Source organism: Physeter macrocephalus, chromosome 18 (assembly GCF_002837175.3).
Source record: "Physeter macrocephalus isolate SW-GA chromosome 18, ASM283717v5, whole genome shotgun sequence".
Lineage (NCBI taxonomy): Eukaryota > Metazoa > Chordata > Mammalia > Artiodactyla > Physeteridae > Physeter > Physeter macrocephalus.
In genome coordinates this window covers 73,413,191-73,432,011 of record NC_041231.1, presented here as the reverse complement: position 1 = coordinate 73,432,011, position 18,821 = coordinate 73,413,191, and the positions used below count along the sequence as shown (strand labels likewise).

The following is an 18,821-nucleotide window of genomic DNA, read 5'->3' as shown; positions in this document are numbered from 1 at the left end:
GGCAGTTTTTTTCCCTAAATGAGAGGCAAATGTGGTTCATTGGTAAGTTAAATAAAAGGTCAGAAATCATTAAACAAAGATGGGGATGATCCACCCAGTTGAATAAAAATGCCCTAGGGACCCTTCCTGATGCTTTGCTCGATGTTGTAAGGTAGGAATCTTAAACTTGGCTGAAAATGAGAAATATCTGGGAAGACTTTAAAACTCCTGCTTCGCAAGCCATAGCCTGGATCAATAAAATAAGAATCTATAGAGGTGGGACCAGGGTCTGCTACTGTTTTAAGGCAGGGCTTCTCAAACTTTAATGTTCATACTTATCACCAGGGGAAGGAACACTTACTAAAACACTAGTTCTGATTTGGTAGGTAGGTCGAGGGTAGGTCCTGAGGTTCTGCATTTCTATCAAGCTCCCAGGTGATGCCGCTCCTGCTGGCTGGTGGACCACATACTGGGTGGCAATGGTCTAAGGCCCAGGTTCCTCACACATTAAAATGACCAAAGGAGCTTGCTTTTAAAATTAACTGTAAAGAGTCTAGAGGTCTTATCCCCAGAGGTTCTGATGTTGTTGGTCTGGGGCCCCAGGGATTAGCATGTATTAAAGTCGCCCCAGGTAATTCTACTGTGCAGGCAGGGCTGAGAACCTCTGCTCTGTAAAAAGATCTGCATGACAGGACAATGAGAGATCACAGACCCATATTTGTTTTCAGAACAAATTTGACAAGTGGGAAGAGAAATGCCCCACGATACAAGCAAAATATTAGGAAGGCTGTCAGTAATACGAGCTGACTCTTTCCAGAGTCCCCTGAGATGCATGTATTCTCTGAAACGTCATTAATCCAGGACACAGTTGGCTCCGGCGAAACCTGGGTACAAGCCAGAGAGCTGGGGCTAATTCTCTTGGCCAGGTTGGGATCAGCTAAACCTGCCATGTCTCATGTGCCAAAATGTACTTCCCTGCAGTGCTTTACCTTCTCCATCCCTCCTCTGCTACTTTATGCTTCCTCTCCCTCGACCCAACCTCGTACCTCTCCCCTCCCTCCCAACCTTTCCACTGTTCCCTCTGGAGTGGTTCTGTGGTTAACAGACTCTCCCATATTTTCCACCTCTTCACAGAACGTTCTGTCCATCTTCTTGCCCTTACTGGAAGCTGTCAACTCTGAAGACACTGTCCTCCCCAGTTGTCCCTCCACCTTTGATGAAAATCTTTGCAGCTTTAACAACCACACCCTCTGGCCCCATGCTCCTCCCCTCACTGTCCCCGCCAAGTGCCCATCTGCCCCGACTCACTGAGCCTCCTGCCACCTTCTGGGTCTCTTCAGTATCCCACTCAGCATCCTGACCTCTCAGTTCCTTGACTTCATCATTTCTGAAGACCTTCTCCTCAACTCCACCCCCTTTTCTTCACTTCCTTCCCTGTTTAGTCTAGACCATCCTTTTCATCACTTGCCCAGCAAACCCCCAGTGCTAAATGAATCCAAATGTCCTCCTTCTTATACCTATTCCAGGCTGCTGAACAATACTGAGACCATCACACAGTTGCTGCCACGGTTTAGCCATCACCAGCCTCGATGGGATTGTCAAAGTCACTGAGCAATCCTTTCCTTAGCCCTCTTTCTCAAATTTCTGCCACTCTGCTTAAACCTCTCCTCAACACCTTCTTGCTCCTGAGGTCACTTTGCCTCCTTAGTCAAAGAGAAAATACAAAGCATCAGATGGGAATTCTCTCAACTTCTTGCCACCAAACCAACAAACTCACTTGCATTCCTTCCTCGTTATCCCTATTACAATGGGTGAGGTGTCCCTCCTCCTGCTTGGAGTGCATCTCTCCACTTGGGAGCCATCCCCTCCTGCCTCTTTTACCCCTCTCTTGTATCCTTGTTCTCTCTCTCTCTCCTGGCTCCTTCCCACCAGTATTTGAATGGGCTCAAGCCTGTCCTATCATTAAGAGAAGAAGGAAGAAAATGTTTTCTTCTTACAGCTGCTCCTCCAACTTGCTTCTCCTCTTCCAAGCCAAATTTCTTGAGAGAATTACCCATGTTGTCCATCCTCATGTTCTGTCTCTCCATTTCCTGGTCTCTCACTCACCCTGCAATCTCATTCCTCCATCTCTCCACCCACTCCACTGAGACTTCTCTTGCCAGTAGTCTCCTTGCTGATAAAGCCATCTGACCACTTTTGGCCCTATCTTACTTGACCTCTGGCAGCATCTGTCCTTCCTTTCTCCCCTCCCCTCTCATCTTCCACCACACTATGCATTCCTGGTTTCCCTCTTTCAAGCTGTTAGGATGTTAGGGGACTCGCTGCAAGAGTCAGGGTGTTCTGGAGGGTGGTGATGCACAAGGAGGAAGAAGAACAGATGGCAGTACTGGTGAGGTTCACAGGAGGATGGAATATTCTACGATGGCAGTTGGAAGTAAGAATCAGAAGCTAACACTGGGACTTTCGATGAATCGGTCCATAAGTAGAGACGAATATTTGCATCTATGCGCATGGCTGAGGTCATCAGTGAAGGGACCAGGGCCAAGGGCAGAACTTGCCTGAGAAGAACCCACAAAGTGGGCTGAGAAGCAACCCCCTGAGAAGTAGGAGGAGAACTGAGGAAGGTGATGGATGGAAGCCAATGTATGAAGTGAAGTTAGCAGGAAGGTCACTAGATTTGGTGGCCTTGGAGACAGCAGTTTCAGTATAGTGATGAAGCTGGCCAGATTACAAGGGCCTAGGGGATTGGTAAGGAAGGTAACCGTGGGTAGAGACCAGAATTACAAGGGATGTGGTTGAGACTGAAGCCAGTGCATCTAAGTGTCTCCCCAACAAAGGCAAGAAGGATGGGTTGTTATTCACTTGGAGGCATTTCTAAGGTGTCAACAGTCCTTCTCTGGTTCTGGGATTCGGGGTCAGGGTAGTAGTGCTAGCACCCAAATAGAGGTTTGGAGGCCTGAGAGGTCCCTTCAGACATTAGGGGCAGCTCTGGTTTGGCAAACAGCAGCTCGGGTACACGCTTAGGATTGTTACAAGATTAGAAGAAATCCCCAGACCCTTCCAATCCTAAAGTTCTATTAATAACCCTGGTGTACTCTTCTGCCCAACAAATATCAGGCTTTTATAACTATTCTCAAGGCAAGCATTCAGAAGTTGCCGGTAGCTGCCGATGTTGCCCTGAAAACAGATACACAGGCAAGAGGTTGTAGGTGATTTTTACAGGAACAAAAGATAACAGGACAAAAATTATCCATCTCCTTGCTTCAGTAAAATCTCCTCTAACTGAAAATCTTGATTTGTAGTAGTGAGTACTAAGCTGTCGCTGATTTCTGCTGCAACAGACTGGCATGGCTGGTCAAGACACTGAGGAACAAAACAAGAAAAACTAGCACAGTCTGGCATCCAAATGGCATCAAGCTCCAGATTGAGTGAAACATTTGGAAAATAATGATATTGCACTGTTCAACCTAACATCGAGGTGTGAGACCTTGAGAGCATGTCCAGCCTCTGCCGCCCTTTCCTTAGCAGCGCCTGTGGGTCATGCCAAACATTGAACGGCAAAGCGAGGCTATCAATGAAGAGGTTCTGGAAGTGGAATGCAGGCAATCCCCTGGCTTGAAGTCGGGCTCATGACCACTCATAATCTTTAAGTTTAAACACATCCCTACCTATGACACAGACACACACAGACACACACAGACACACACACACACACACACACACAAATCAGAATCTAAATCACGTGTGCATGATGCTCTGAAAAGGTACACCTGTGGGAACAAGCGACCACAGAAGTCCTTTAAGAACCCTGAGCAGCACAGTCTTAAACTATATGTGAGTGTGTGTGCCAGTGACTGCTGGGAAGCCCCAGTGGAGCCCAAAGGTTCTCCTGGGCCTGAGTAATCCGCTGGGAGGCAAATCCATGCACTGCCCAAAGCTGTGCCATTGAACAGATGTTACAGGTCATGGGTACAGAGAGCTTGACCACTTTAAAAATCAAATCTAATTGCCACCTGATTGAGCTCATCATTTGCTCCAGAAATGATTGTGAAGGGGGCTGAAGGTACCAGATTAGTTCCAGGGTGGCTGGCTGACTCAGCCTCTTCAGTATGACAAAATATCAGACTACCATAAGGCGACGGAGCAGGGCTACAAACAGCGTGAGCTCAGACACAGACCAGGGGGCAAACAAGCCCTGTCACCTGTCCCTGCGGTGGCGTGGGCATCAAAGTGACTTAGGCCTGGGGGACACTCACCGGAGGCATGATGAGAAACACACATCAGATTGTATCGGATGCCACATAACATTATAAGAACACAAAACAAATGGTCATAGGTGAAAAAAACATTTTCAAGTGTTTTAAAGTCTAGGTAATTTTGACTATACATATTTGTGATGAAACTATGACCCCTTTGCAAACTGCATTGTGTTTTACTTAAACGTGGTTTCTTTTTTAAATTAAATAATTTACTTAAATGTTTTGAGCCAAAAAAAAATTATTTCATTGAAGGGGACTGGATTAGAAGATATAAAACCCAGGAGATACATCATATTGAGAAATCAATCATGGGTGTCAAAAGGTGATCAGAGAGGCTTGCTATAATCTCTATGCTTTCCAGATTTGGCCAGGTGATATGGAACAGAAAGTGATTTGTCTCTCATGTCAAGAGAAGGAAAAGGAAGCAGAGAAATGATTAGTATGTAGGGAAAGTTGACCTCCACTCTTCTGTGCTACAAACAGAAAGCAATCACAGATAAGGGTATGTGTCTGGATGCTCGTGTGTAAAGGTAGGTTGCTTGAATAAGTCCAAGACTTTCTGAGACATGGAGGGCCATGAGAGAAAGAATCAAAGCTCAGTTTAAAAACAGAAATGAAGAAAAAAAGAGAGAGAGAAAGGATTAGTATTATTAACAAGTAAAGACAAATAAGAAAACTGATTTGTATTTATATTTCTTTAAATGTTGCTCTGGTTTGTAGTATTTCTTAAGAAATAGTAACAAAGATTAGTTCATATTAATACTTTGCTATTGAAAGTCACATTTCTAATGGAAAAAAGCAATCACTCAAAGAGATTGTGTGCTGTGAAATACAACTTAGCTATGTCTATGGAAAGCCAGGGATGAACCAACCCCACTGCCTTGGCTTCTAAATATAAAAAAATACACTTAGGGCTTCCCTGGTGGCGCAGTGGTTGAGAATCCGCCTGCCGATGCAGGGGACGCAGGTTCGTGTCCCGGTCCGGGAAGATCCCACATGCCGCGGAGCGGCTGGGCCCGTGAGCCATGGCCGCTGAACCTGCGCGTCCGGAGCCTGTGCTCCGCAACGGGAGAGGCCACAACAGTGAGAGGCCCGCGTACCACACACACACAAAAATACACTTAATGATCTCACTTTTAAAAAATATCACTGATCCTCACCCTTTGCCAAACCCCAAGTCTGCCAACACACCTCCCCACCTGGATGTCCCACCAGCACAAGCTGACAAATCCAGAGCTCCCTGCCTTTCCTGCCAGCTGGCCCCTCTACCAATGCTCCCTGTCTTGTACCTGGCCTTCAGCCTCAGCCATTGCCAGTTCCCGCTCTCTCAAAGGTCCTCATTTAATCACTCCATCAAATCTGCCTCCTTCTCTGCACCTGGTTAAGGTCTCAGGCTCTCTCCCCTGGATCTGGTAAAAGTCTCAGTGCTGTGGACATCCTTCTTTCAGTCTACAGTCTGCCTCCACCTGGGGTTATCTTGTGATCTTTGGTGATTTGCTGTCGCCTTTATGATGCAGCCCAAACTCCCCTGGAAGACTTCACACCCCAGCCTCACTCCCCAACACCCCTGCTCCTGCTTCCCAAGCTTGGGCCACACTGGGCTTCTCTCCCTGGACATGCCTTGTCGCTGCTCTGGCCTCTGCCTGGGATGCTCTTGTCTCCAGTCCCTGCCTCTGCAAATTCTGCTCACTGCCTCCCGTGTGAAGCTCTTCTCAAGCCTTGCCTTGGCAGAATTGATCTTTCTCTCCTCTGGGCTAGTGTGGTGCTTCGTCCTCACTGGGTGGAGCATTTATCAAATTATGTTGAAGTTGCTAATATTTCTGTCCTACCAACCAGATTATGGACTCCTTTCGGGCAGGAATTAGGTCTCACATCTCTCTCTATTGAAAGCACCTAGCAGAGGGGCTGGCAAATGAAAGGTGGTTGAACCATCCTAATTAAGTTAAATACTATTTCTTCAGACTCCCAAGCCAGGAATTCCCTGGTGACAACTTACTCAAATTGAGGGCTGGTAAGGAGGAAAGAGACTCATAAGTAGACACACAAAATCTGAGAGCCATAATAAAAAAATTTCCTCCCAAAATTCAATGGAAATTATGGGAGAAAAAGAGATAAGTGAAATCTGGGGGCTGTCCTTCACAAATCTAAAGTCTTTTGACATAATAATATACCATGTACAATTTAAGTTCATAAAAACCACCATGGTTAGTGTTTTAAATTTAGAAAATGTTAAGGCATTTGAAAATGCATGAAGTGAATGAATGTATGTACACAGAGGACAAATAAATGTCTATTTATTTAAGTATTATTTATACAAAGAAAAGTGCACAAATCATAAGTATACAGCTCCATAATTTTCACCAAGGGAATACAGCCCTGTAACCAAGATCCAGATCAAGAAGCAGAACATTTCCAAACAACCAAAAGCCCCCTAGTGCTCTTTTGCAATCACTGCCCTCTCCCACAAGGGGAACCATTATTCTTACTTTTAAGATCTGTTTTGCCTGTTTCGATTCCTTGTGTAAATGGAATCATACAATATGCATACATTACAATGTATACCTATGCGTACACTGTATACATACTTATAACGTGTTCTGTTTGACTTCCTTCACTTAATATTATTTTATGAGATTCAACCATACTGCTGTGAGTAACAATAATACACCCTAAATCTGTAAGTGTGAATGCTTCTTAAATTGTATAACTAATGGAGCTATAAGGTGCTGAACTGTAAGGACTCCAGCATCTCTTCATTCTAGCCTAGAGTTACTTAAAAAAAACTATCCATGTTGTAGTAAGACCAAAAATTGTCATGTTTCTAAACTTTTATGAACTCTATGAGATCTAGTCAGAAACTTATTCAGTAAATATTTCTAGAATGGAATGAAGGAATACATGCAGTGGAATCACAAAGCACTTTTTCAGGGGAGGAAAAAAAAAAGCTGAGCAGGGACAGATTCCAGAAGTTCACTGGAAAAAACTTTTGCCACATGATCATTTCTTAAATCAGTCTAATTTTCTGAACTCTAGGCACATTTTTTTGCATATTTTGGTGCTTCATTTTTGTCATTTTCATAAACATTTAAAAACAGGTTTGAACAAAACGTTTCCACTATTTCACATTGTCCTAACCACAGACTTGCTTGCTGAAGTGGGTGAGAAAAAAAAAAATGGAGTTTTGCCCCCATATTGTGGAAGCAATATGGCAGAAAGAATTTCAGACTGAATTTGTAAAACAAATATAGCAGAATCATCTGTTGGTCTCCAACTCTGAAAGCACAGGTCCAACATGCAGCAAGCTGTACCTTTATGTTGTTTTGTATAACATACATTTATCACACAGTGCTACTATACAACTATCCACAACTTCCAAGTTTGCCTACTGTCCTATGAGCACCTACCTTGGGGATTAAAGAAACCAGTCATCCAAAACACATTGGGCCTCCCTTCAAATATCCAGGTGGAAAACTGAGCATTTCTTTCCAAAAGTTCAGTAAACCAGAAGCCCAGTGTGGATGAATCCCAGGACACTCTTTTCCAGATCTGAGGTATACGAGCATCATACATATTGTCCAGAGCGTCTCTCAAGTTCTGGAAAAAAAGGAAACGTTAAAATCTGAGAAAAAGAAAAATCAACAAAAGAGGGAAACGACTACTGAGACAATAATAGCTCACCTCACTCATAATGATCGTTCCTTCAATGGCCAATTTTAGATCACTCAGGCTACTGCGAAGTATTGAGATGACTTTTTGCATTCTGTCAATTTCTTGTCTGAGAAATATGTTCATTGAATTAAGATGTCCCATCTTCATCAAACGAGCTTTCACCTAACACAAAGCATACAACACAATGACAGAGATTTTTTAATAACCATCTGCCACTTCTTTTCCAATGACCTCTCCTTTCTCTATTCTTTTTCTTCCTCTGGATGTATCTCTACAAGCCCAAATGAACTCTAAAATATCTCTTGCAGCACCAAATTTGCCATTAAATTCCCCATTTTCTGGGCTTCAAAAGCTACTGTTCAGCTAAAATGATTTTTATTTCCTACTGATTGTACTTAGTTGATAATTGGAAATGTACTATGAAAAGCTGAAATAAACTTGTATCTTTTTTCCCTTTCAAATGATTAAGTACTAAGTGTCAATTAAATATCCTTTTGCAATCTAACCTTTATAAGAGCACAGTTTGGAATACTTTTTTTTCATAGTGCCTGCAGAATTGTTATCAGAAATGTCACAGACAGTTAATATAGCCAAAATCTTTACAGAACAGTTACCAATAAATATGATCGGCTGCAGTTTCCTGAGGTCACTGTTGCCCTGGCTAGGGTGACTAAGGAGAGTCTTTCCTAATCTAATCAATGAAAATATTTGACTTTGTGGGAGGGCCATTAAGCACCTGTTCCTTCTTGTATATAATTTATTGGCCATTTTGAAGAGATCAATATAAAAGCATCTGGTTGTGGGAACAATAAAATATAACAATTATTTGGAAATAAGCCAATATATATACACATTTCAAGTTAGTGACATATGCCCAAGAAAAGATTGACTACAAATACTGGCAAGAACTTATAAAGAGATCTGAACTTTCTGCTGGCCACAGTCGAAGAGATGCCACAATAGGAGGGGTAAGGATAGACACATCGAGTGGGAGAAAATTTGGAGTGAGGTACCAGTCCACACAATCACCAGAAAGCCAGTAAACTGCAGCATTCTCCTCTAGAGATGCCCACTACCTCTTCTTGAGTCATGGAATATTAGAGAGAGATGGGCTTCAGGCTCATCTGGACCATCCTCCTCATTTTACAGAACAGGTTTTCTGGCATGGTGCTGATGTTTCCTACTCAGCGATGAACACCTCTGCTTAACTGCAGCTGGGCAACTTCTAGTGTGTGAGGGATGAGAGGGAAGCAGTGACGTAAAACTGAACACCTGGACGGGACTACCTGCGCAGGTAGAGCAAATGATCTTGAAATCCCAGTCAGACATGCCAGTGGAGGGCCCTAACTCAGTCTGCCATACCAACCTTCAGGAATTCACCTAAATTCCTGGTTCTAGAACTTACAATTTTGCAGGCTCCACTGCCCTGTTCTCATCTTGAGCCCCTCAGCCTCCAGTGGCTAAAGAGCCTATATATCATTCTCTTTAAATCAGGACTGCTTTGTGGAAATTCACACTTTAAGGAAAAGGGAAATTATGGAAATACTTTTGCAACCGGCATTAGAAATTAAGCCCAGGTGTTGGCTACACTATCAAATCAATAGCCCGGGTAGCTTTAAGTATGCTAACAGCCCCAAACAAATCGCCTTGCCCTACTTAGGGTTTTAAAAGAGAGGCTTCCCTTGCAATAGACACATGCTTAATGTGTCTTAAAACTTAGACTCTAGAAAATCTAATTTTAGTACTGATTTCACTTTGAGTATGCTTATTGTTCCAGCCTAAACTTGTCTTTCTATTAATAAGTGAAAGATTTGCTGTAGTCTTATTTAGAATTTTTATTATGTTTCTGAAACCAGGTAGTCTTTTCTACACTAATGTTTTTAAGTCAATAGTATAATTACATTTCAATTAACTAAATTCACTTTACAGACACATTTTTAAAAACACATCTCTTCTGTAAAATAAAGGATACTAAAAAGTAAGTGATCCTGGAAGAGGAAGCTGTTTTAGATGTCTCTTGGTACAACCTCCCTTCCATCTAGCAATCCGTTTAGGGACATCCCTCACACTCAGTTCCTGCTGGGATGTTGCCAGAACAGAGATCTTGGTGAAGTGGCCCCGACTAACCCTGAACAGCTCAAATTACCCCAAGGTCTTGAAATCCTCTTCTGGTAATACCAACGTGCGGTCTAGTCATACAGAGTAAATTTTATCTCACTTTCACATGCTGGTTTTAAAAATCTGTGAAGACAGGCATTATGCCTCATCTGTCTTCTGAAGATCATTTACAATGAACCACAGAAAGTATGTGCTTATAATACCTATCCATTTAAAACATATTTTCTCCCCTGACTATAAACATCTCTATGTGAAGTCATTGATTTCAGTATCTTAGCCAAATCCTTGGTACCCATCTACACAACGGAAGCAAAAATTGTTTTAAGAAGCAAGAAAACGTTTTTTATTGTTGGGGGCACTCACTGCAGGTGGGAGGGCTGTAGCCCAGGTAGCCTCGGGGCTCCCAGCTGATAAGTGCATTTCTCCCAGACTTGGGGATGCAGGTCAGGGTAGACACAGGACCATAGTCATACCTGCATTAGGACATCAGCCTCTCACTTTTTGGTTGAAAAGCTAAACTTGCCTCAGCCCAGCTTAAGGCTCAGGTGAAGCTCTAACTCTCAGCAGTGAGGAGTGGAGGCTGAGAACAGGAGAGAGGAGGCCCTGGATGGCCAGAGGGCACGACCCTGTTTTTCTTGCGTGAAGAAGGATGGTGTATTACAGAACTTTCAGACAGTCCAGAAATTTTACCACAATTAAAGATTTATTTAGATGAGTTCTCAAAGTGTGGTTTGGGACCCCTGACGGCCCCCAAGTTCCTTTTAGGTGGGTCCACAAAATTGAAGTTTTTTCATAGTAATACTATGACATTATTTGACTTTTTACTCTCCTTCTCTGGGGAGTGTACAGTGGAGTTTACCAGAGGCTACATGACCTGTAATACCACAACAGACTGGATGGAGAAGCAGATATGAGGATCCAGCTGTCTTCTATTAAACCAGACATTAAAGAGATTTGCAAAAATGTAAAACAATCCCACTTTTCTCTTTGAATGTTTTTGTTTTGGAAAATATACTTATTTTTAAAATATAAATGTTATGCTAACATGTGATGGGTTTATTAATGTTATTTCACAATAAATTAATAAATATTTTTGAAAATTTTTAGTTTACATTTCTACTATGTTAAATATCAGTAGTTATAATCCATATAAACAAGAGCTATTTGGGGTCCTCAATCATTTCCTAAAGGGGTCTTGAGATAAAAAAAAATTTTTGAGAAAAACTGATGTTGATAACAAGCAAACATCTGGGAGGTTCAAGAAGTAGAAAATTATTGCCATCCAAACTGGGTAGTGAATTCATGTAAATGGCTTGCTTTCCTATTACCTGGCTGAGTGGATTGAGAGAATGAAAAGTATGGAGGGCAAGAGACAGAAAAAAGGGCTAAATTTAAATAATGGACAAAGCAGGCCTGGGTAAGAGAGCTGGGGAGAGATTCCCAGTCCAGAGGATTAAGATATCTGGAGACCCAAAGACAGAGGAACCCAAAGATGGGGAAAGGGTACAGAAAAGGCAATTGAGAGAGAAAGTGGAGTAGAAAAGAAAAGTGCAGATTGTAATTTTGCAAGATGCTTGAGCAAGGGTAAGAAAGAGAAGACCAAAAGGTAAAAAAGAAGGATTGAGCAGAAAGAGGAAAGGACTGACTGAAACATACTGTCCCAGGACTGTGCTCAGCCTTGTGGAACCCAAAGACAGCCCTGTGCACCAGGCGGAAAGGGTATCTCACCTCATGTGAAATGTAATCAGGAGGCAGCTTGCTCAGCATATCTTCGGATAACCTATAAACAATGGCTTCCCGGGTCTCTCCCATGCCACCTCCACTCTCTTTGGGTTGAATGTTGGTAATTGTTTCAAGAACAGCAGAAGCAGTGTTACTCTGATACCTGACAAAAAGAACTGAACTGTTCAGAATGTGGCATGGAAACGTATCTTCAGAGATAATTATCAACGTGAAAATTAAATTATGAATAACTTAAATCAAATCCAGCCAAAAAAGGGGGAAAAAGGAAAACTTTACCATCAACATACAGGAATGAAAAAACTAGGGGTCCATTCTACTTCTTGATGTCCTATTAGGACATCAAGAACATCACAGAAATTAAAGCTCTCCATCTTCAGGGAAAGATTCCATGAAAGTCCTTTAAAATCCAAAGCAGTGCTAGCCAATCTTGCTTGTAGCTAACCTCATGCTGGACAAGGAGCCCACCTCCTTTTATTCTCCCCTGTTTATGGACTGGTCCTAAGAATCTGCCATTATATGACAATTTGTTAGTTTGAAGAGCACTGCTCATATTTCTTCACTGAATTATAAATTATTAAAATTTCCTTGGTCTTTTCTGTTTTGTTTTCTTACTTTCCCACTTGTTTTATGATTTCCAAAGTGTTCTATTGGCACCACTTATCTAAATGCAGCTAACCCATCTTTAAAATTCACATATTCAATAACGATTTACAATGCACCAGGCACTGAGCTAGGTGTTAGGACATGGTAGTGAATAGGTCCCTGACTTTGTCCCTTTCTTTAGTGGAGGAGGGGGACATTAGTCAATACCACTGTAATAAGTGCTATGGAAAAGAAGAACAGGATGCTTTAAGATAGAGTAGTCTCTCTCTCTCTCTCTCATTCTCACTCTCTAGCTCTTTTTTTGAATTGACCAGATGCTCTGAGGAGCACGAACTTAGTTTTGGTCCCAAAGTTGCTGGGTCGACCAGCAGTCTGAACACACAGATATGGGGTGTGTGTGTGTGCGCATGTGGTGGTTTACTCTCGAAGATCAGGGAGGTTCTCTCTTAAAATGTCATATGTAAGCTGAGACCTGAAGAATAAGCAGGTCAGCCAGGCAAAACAGAGTGGAGGTGGGAGGCAAGAGAGGACATTCTGATAAAAGGTAAGGCTTGGAGGCGAGAAGGACTTCACTGCATTTGAGTAACAGAGACAAGGCCAGCGATGCTGGAGCCAGTGAGTTAGAAGCAGAGATGAGGATGGAGACAAGGTCAGGGCCAGACCATGCAGGGTCATGTGGGCTGTTTTAGGCAACCACAGAAGACTTCCCAAGCAGGGGGGCAGCATGACCAGATTTACATTTTTCTGTCTTTCTTGAACTCCTAATTTAGTATCTATAAACATTTCACAGTTAAACTGTTTTGAGTTACTGTTTTGTTTTGCTTGTAAATTTTGTCTCTTGTTCAGATGTAAACCACATTTACATCTCCTTTCATAGATGTTGGAGGCAAATTTAAAAGGAATCCAACAAATGCTTGAGATTAGTGATTTGTTTCTCTGTTTTATTTCCTTGGACATAAAATAAACCTTGGTAATATGGCTATATGTATAAAAATTTTAATGTGCTTACCTTTTAATCTAGCAATTCTACATACACCTAAGAATTCATTCTAAAGAGAGAATCAAACATTTTAATTTCTGACAGTACAGTGCAATTGTTACCCTGAACAACTCTCCTGAAAATAGCTAAAAATGCTGGATAAGATATGAAAAACATTACTAAACTGGCAAGAAACTAAGAAATCCAGAGGGTCAAACAAAATATAGAATGAAAACTGGAATCCAGAAACATAAGCCAGATTTTACCAAGGGGGCATCAACTAAGCCCTGGTGTTCTTACGTGTCTGTTGGGATGGTACAATGAGAGAATAGGTAACCCATATGCCCAAGGAAGAAAGTCTACTAGGAAACTCCTACATAAATCTGGGACTTCATAGGGCTAATCGCTTAGTATAAAAGTCAACTAGAAATAACCCACCTGTCAGAAGGGGATGGTAGGTAAATTGTTCTACCTAGCTTGGTGGGAAAAAAAAATCCTTCCTAAGAATTCTTAATTTGTGACATTAATTAACATTCATTCATTTACTTGTGTGATTTGAAAAACCTCAAGCCAAAGATTTATTTTCAGGTGGTCCCAGGAAGACACAGGTGGCATCTGATGGATGTGAGCATAAATCTTTCCTGGAACAATATTCCTTCGACCCAAGTCTCAAAGAATCCAACAGTTAATTTCCAATAAACATGAGCTCACAGTCAGGAGTTAAAAAACTCATAGAGAAGCAGGCACTGTGAGCAAGAGCCAACTAAACAAAAGGAAGCAGAACCAGACCTGCAAAGATCTCAGATAGTGAATTTTCAGATGCACATTATGTTTTTACTATATTGAAGAATAAAAAGGTGATTGAAAATATAAGTATGAAACAGGAAACTATAAACATGAATAGCATATTTGAAAAAGAGCCAGATAGAACTTATGAAAATTTTAAAAATTAAAACCTGCATTAGTTTTTTTAAATTGATGCTGTAACAAATTACCACAAAATAAGTGGCTTAAAACAACATAAATGTGGGACTTCCCTGGTGCATCAGTTAAGAATCCGCCTGCCAATGCAGGGGACACGGGTTTGATCCCTGATCCGGGAAGGATCCCACAAGCCGTGGAGCAACTAAGCCTGTGCGCCACAACTACTGAAGCCCGTGCACTCTAGAGCCCGCGTGCTGCAACTACTGAAGTCTGTGCGCCTAGACCCAGCGCTCCGCACAAGAGAAGCCACCACAATGAGAAGCCCGCGCACTGGAACAAAGAGTAGCCCCCACTCGGCGCAACTAGAGAAAGCCTGCGCGCAGCAACGAAGACCCAATGCAGCCAAAAAGACAACAAAAAAACCCCCACATAAATGTATTATTTCAAAGTTCTGCAGTTAATAAGTCTGATATAGGTCTCACTGGGCTAAAATTAAGGTGAGCAGGCTGGGTTCCTTTCTGTAGGCTGTTGGGAAAGACCCATTTCCTTGCTCATTTGAGTTGTTGACAGAATTCACTTTCTTGCAGTTGTAGGACCATGGTGCCCAAGTCCTTGCTGGCTGTCAGGTAAGGACCCTTCCTAGATCCTAGGGTCCATCTGCATTCCTTGGTTCATGGTCCCCTTCCTATATTTTAAAAGCCAGCAATGGCAGGTCAAGTCCCTCTCTTTGAATCTTTCCTCCTTGTACCATTTCATCTCTCTGACCCACTCTTCTGCCTCCTTCTTCTACTAAGAGCTCATGTGATTAAATTGGGCCCACTTGGATAATCTAGGATAACATCCCCATCTCAAGGTCCTTAACCTTAATAATATCTATAAGGTCCTATTTGTCACATAAGGTAACATATTTGCAGGTACTGAGGTTAGGATGTGGACATCTTTGGGGGAGGTGTCTACCTAATAACAGTTAGTGATGGCTTAAACAGCAGATTAGATATAGGCAAGGAAATAATTAGAAAACTGGAAAATAGATCTGAAGACTTCATCTAGAATGCTGCAGAAGGGAAAATAAATGGGAAATATAAAGAAGAGGTTAAGAGGCATGTAGGCTAAAGTGGTAAGCTCTAACATACATCTCAAAAAAGTTTCAGAAAGATACAAAAGGGAGAATAAAAAAGAGATAATAACTGATGAAATAATGGCTGAGAATTGATGAAAGATTTGAATCCTCAAGTTCAGGAAACTCAATGCATCCTAAACAGGAAAAACAAACAAATAAGTAAATAGAAATCCATATGTAGACATATCACCATGAAAATGTTGAACATCAAAAACAAGGACAGTATCTTAAAAGCAGTCAGAGAGAAAAACAAATTATCTAGAGGGAAATGACAATTAGACTGACAGCCAATTCCTCACCAGCAGCAATGAAAGCCAGAAGAAAACAGAATAGTATATTCTGTGTGCTAGGATAAGATAACTGTAAATCTAGAATTGTATACCAAGCAAAATTATCTTTCATGAACTAGGGCAAGGCTAAAGATTTGAACATACATTTCACCAAACAAGGTAGCTATACTTACGGCCAATTGTACATGAAAAGATGCTTAACCTCATTATTTACTAGGAAAATGTAAACTAAAACCACAGTGTGATACCACTTCACATTTACAAGAATGATTATAATCAAAAAACAGATAATAACAAGTGTTGACAAGGATGTGGAGAAACTTAAGCCCTCATACATTGCTGGAGGGTACTGTAAAATGGTGCAGACTCTTTGGAAAACAATTTAGCACTTTCCTAAAATGTTAGGGATAGATTAATCATATGACCCAATAATTACATTCCTAGTTATCTATTCAAGAGAAATGAAAAGACATGTCCACACAAAGACTTGTCCGTGAATATTCCAACAGCATTATTCATGATAGCCAAAAGTGGAAACTACCCAAATGTCCACTAACTGGTGAATGGATAAACAAAATGTGTTATATTGGAATATTATTCAACAATCAAAAGCAATGAAGTACAGATACATGCTACAATGTGGATGAACTTCAAAAACGTTATGCTAAGTTAAAGAATCCATACACAAAAGACCACATGCTATATGATTCAAGTTATAGGAAATGTCCAGAAAAGGCAAATCTATAGAAACAGAAAGTAGATTAGTGGTGGCCTGAGGCTGGGGGTGGGAGTGTGAGTTTATTACAAATGGGCTCAGGAATTCTTTGGGAGTAATGGAAATATTCTGAAATTAGAGAACTGTCTACTTAATAGGAATGAATTTATGATAGGCAAACTATATATCAATAAAGCTGTTTTTCAAAAAAGGAGGGCAAAATAAGACATTTTCAGATAAAAACAAAAGAGTTTACAGTTAACAGGCCCTCAGGGAAGGAAATTCTAAAGTGTATATTTCAGAAAGGATGTTAAATATTCTGATGGAAGATTTGAGCTGTAGAAAAGATGGGTCAATGCATGGGTAAACATTATGGTATGAAACAATCATTATATGTCTCATTGTGGGGTTAGAAAAGAAACATGATAAAATTAAAACCCTAAAATTCCAGAGAGAAGTCATGTAGTTAAAGTTGCCTAAGAGTTTTAATTGAGAAGAGGGTAAAGATGTTCATTTTAGGTTTAATTAAAAATGGATGTTGGGACTTCCCTGGTGGCACAGTGGTTGGGAATCCACCTGCCAATGCAGGGGACAGGGGTTCGAGCCCTGGTCCGAGAAGATCCCACATGCTGTGGAGCAACTAAGCCTGTGCACCACAACTACTGAGCCCACATGCCACAACTACTGAAGCCCATGCACCTAAAGCCCATGCTCCGCAACAAGAGAAGCCACCGCAATAAGAAGCCCATGCACCACAGCAAAGAGTAGCCCCCACTCGCCACAACTAGAGGAAACCCGTGCGCAGCAATGAAGACCCAAGGCAGCCAAAAGTAAATAAATTTAAAAAAAAATGGATGTTAAAATTTCTAGAGTAACCAGTAAAAGAACAGAAACACAATACATAACTTCCAAAGTAGCCAAGGGGGAAAATTACAATGAGAAAAATGAATATTCAGCAAAAGTCAAAAAAGAGGAAGAAGAAAAGAAATAAAACATAGAAACAGTGGTGCAAAAAAGGCAATGTTTTATATTTATTCTTTGCATTTTACATGTTATAAATGCTCTTGTATTTATTCAACATTTAATAAAATAATCAGACAAATATACAAAGGTGTATGTACAAGACTGTTTATAACAGTATTTGTAATAATAAATCCTGAACAAGCTCTATAAAAATCTATACATCCAGTAAAAATGGTGATGTAGCTCTATACTAATTGATAAGGTGGAGTTATTGAATTGAGATTATTCAATGAAATAGCATGGTACAAATCCATATGGTATAATCTAATTTTTTGTTGATAATACTGTACGTATAGTCATAGAAAAAAATCTAGAAGGGTATTTTGATTGTGGGAATTTGGTATGAGTTTTTGCTGTAATTATTACTTTTTGTCTTTCTATTTTCTGTATTGTTAATTTTTCTTAATGAAAAAGTATGATTTTTATAATAAAGAGTATTAAAACCATTTTCATTCTGAAAAATAGAAAAAAAAAGGCCCCCAGATGCAAAGCCCACCACAAGTGTCAAGAACTCAACAGAGATGAATCAGTGAGAAATGTTTTAGGTTCCTTGAAACACATCTTAACAAACTCCTAGTAACATTTATGCCCCATAAAAAGGCCCCCTTCTGCCTTTTCTAATAGCATATGAAATGAGTATTACACCTCTCTCTTTCTCTTTCTTCATCTCTAGGTGTGAATTAAACAAACTTTTGTGCAAATCGCCTTACTAACAGGCAAAATCTTAAGGAGTTACTGTTAAAATTATCCAGGCTTCTTTGCTTATGAAAAAAACTGCATTTTGAGAACAGAGGGAAATCTATTCAACTGGCCTTAATTAGTTCATTTAGAAAACCAGCTGAAGAATGTCGGAGATGCTTTTTTTTTTTAACATCTTTATTAGAGTATAATTGCTTTACAATGGTGTGTTAGTTTCTGCTGTATAACAAAGTGAATCAGCTATACATATACATATATTCCCATATCCCCTCCCTCCCACCCTCCTTATCCCAGCCCTCTAGATGGTCACAAAGCACCGAGCTGATCGCTGATCTCCCTGTGCTATGCGGCTGCTTCCCACTAGCTGTTTTACATTTGGTGGTATGTATATACCCATGCCACTCTCTCACTTCATCCAAGCTTACCCTTCCCCCTTCCCGTGCCCTCAAGTCCACTCTCTACATCTGCATCTTTTTCCTGTCCTGCCCCTAGGTTCTTCAGAACCTTTTTTTTTTTTTTTAGATTCCATATATATGTGTTAGCATACATACGGTATTTGTTTTTCTCTTTCTGACTTACTTCACTCTGTATGACAGACTCTAGGTCCATCCACCTCACTACAAATAACTCAATTTCGTTTCTTTTTATGGCTGAGTAATATTCCATTGTATATGTGTGCCACATCTTCTTTATCCATTCA

General features: G+C 40.9%; 1 protein-coding gene across 1 annotated transcript in view; it reads right to left on the bottom strand.

Annotated features, from left to right (window-relative positions):
• The window catches only part of DNAH8 (dynein axonemal heavy chain 8), a 318,775-nt gene that overhangs the window by 7,050 nt on the left and 292,904 nt on the right, over nt 1-18,821 (bottom strand). Inside the window, exons 88-90 of the mRNA XM_024122116.2 lie at nt 11,754-11,910; nt 7,917-8,069; nt 7,643-7,832 (exon numbers count right to left, since the gene is read on the bottom strand). Coding sequence (XP_023977884.2) covers nt 7,643-7,832; nt 7,917-8,069; nt 11,754-11,910 — 500 coding nt within the window. The remainder of the gene's footprint in view (nt 1-7,642; nt 7,833-7,916; nt 8,070-11,753; nt 11,911-18,821) is intronic.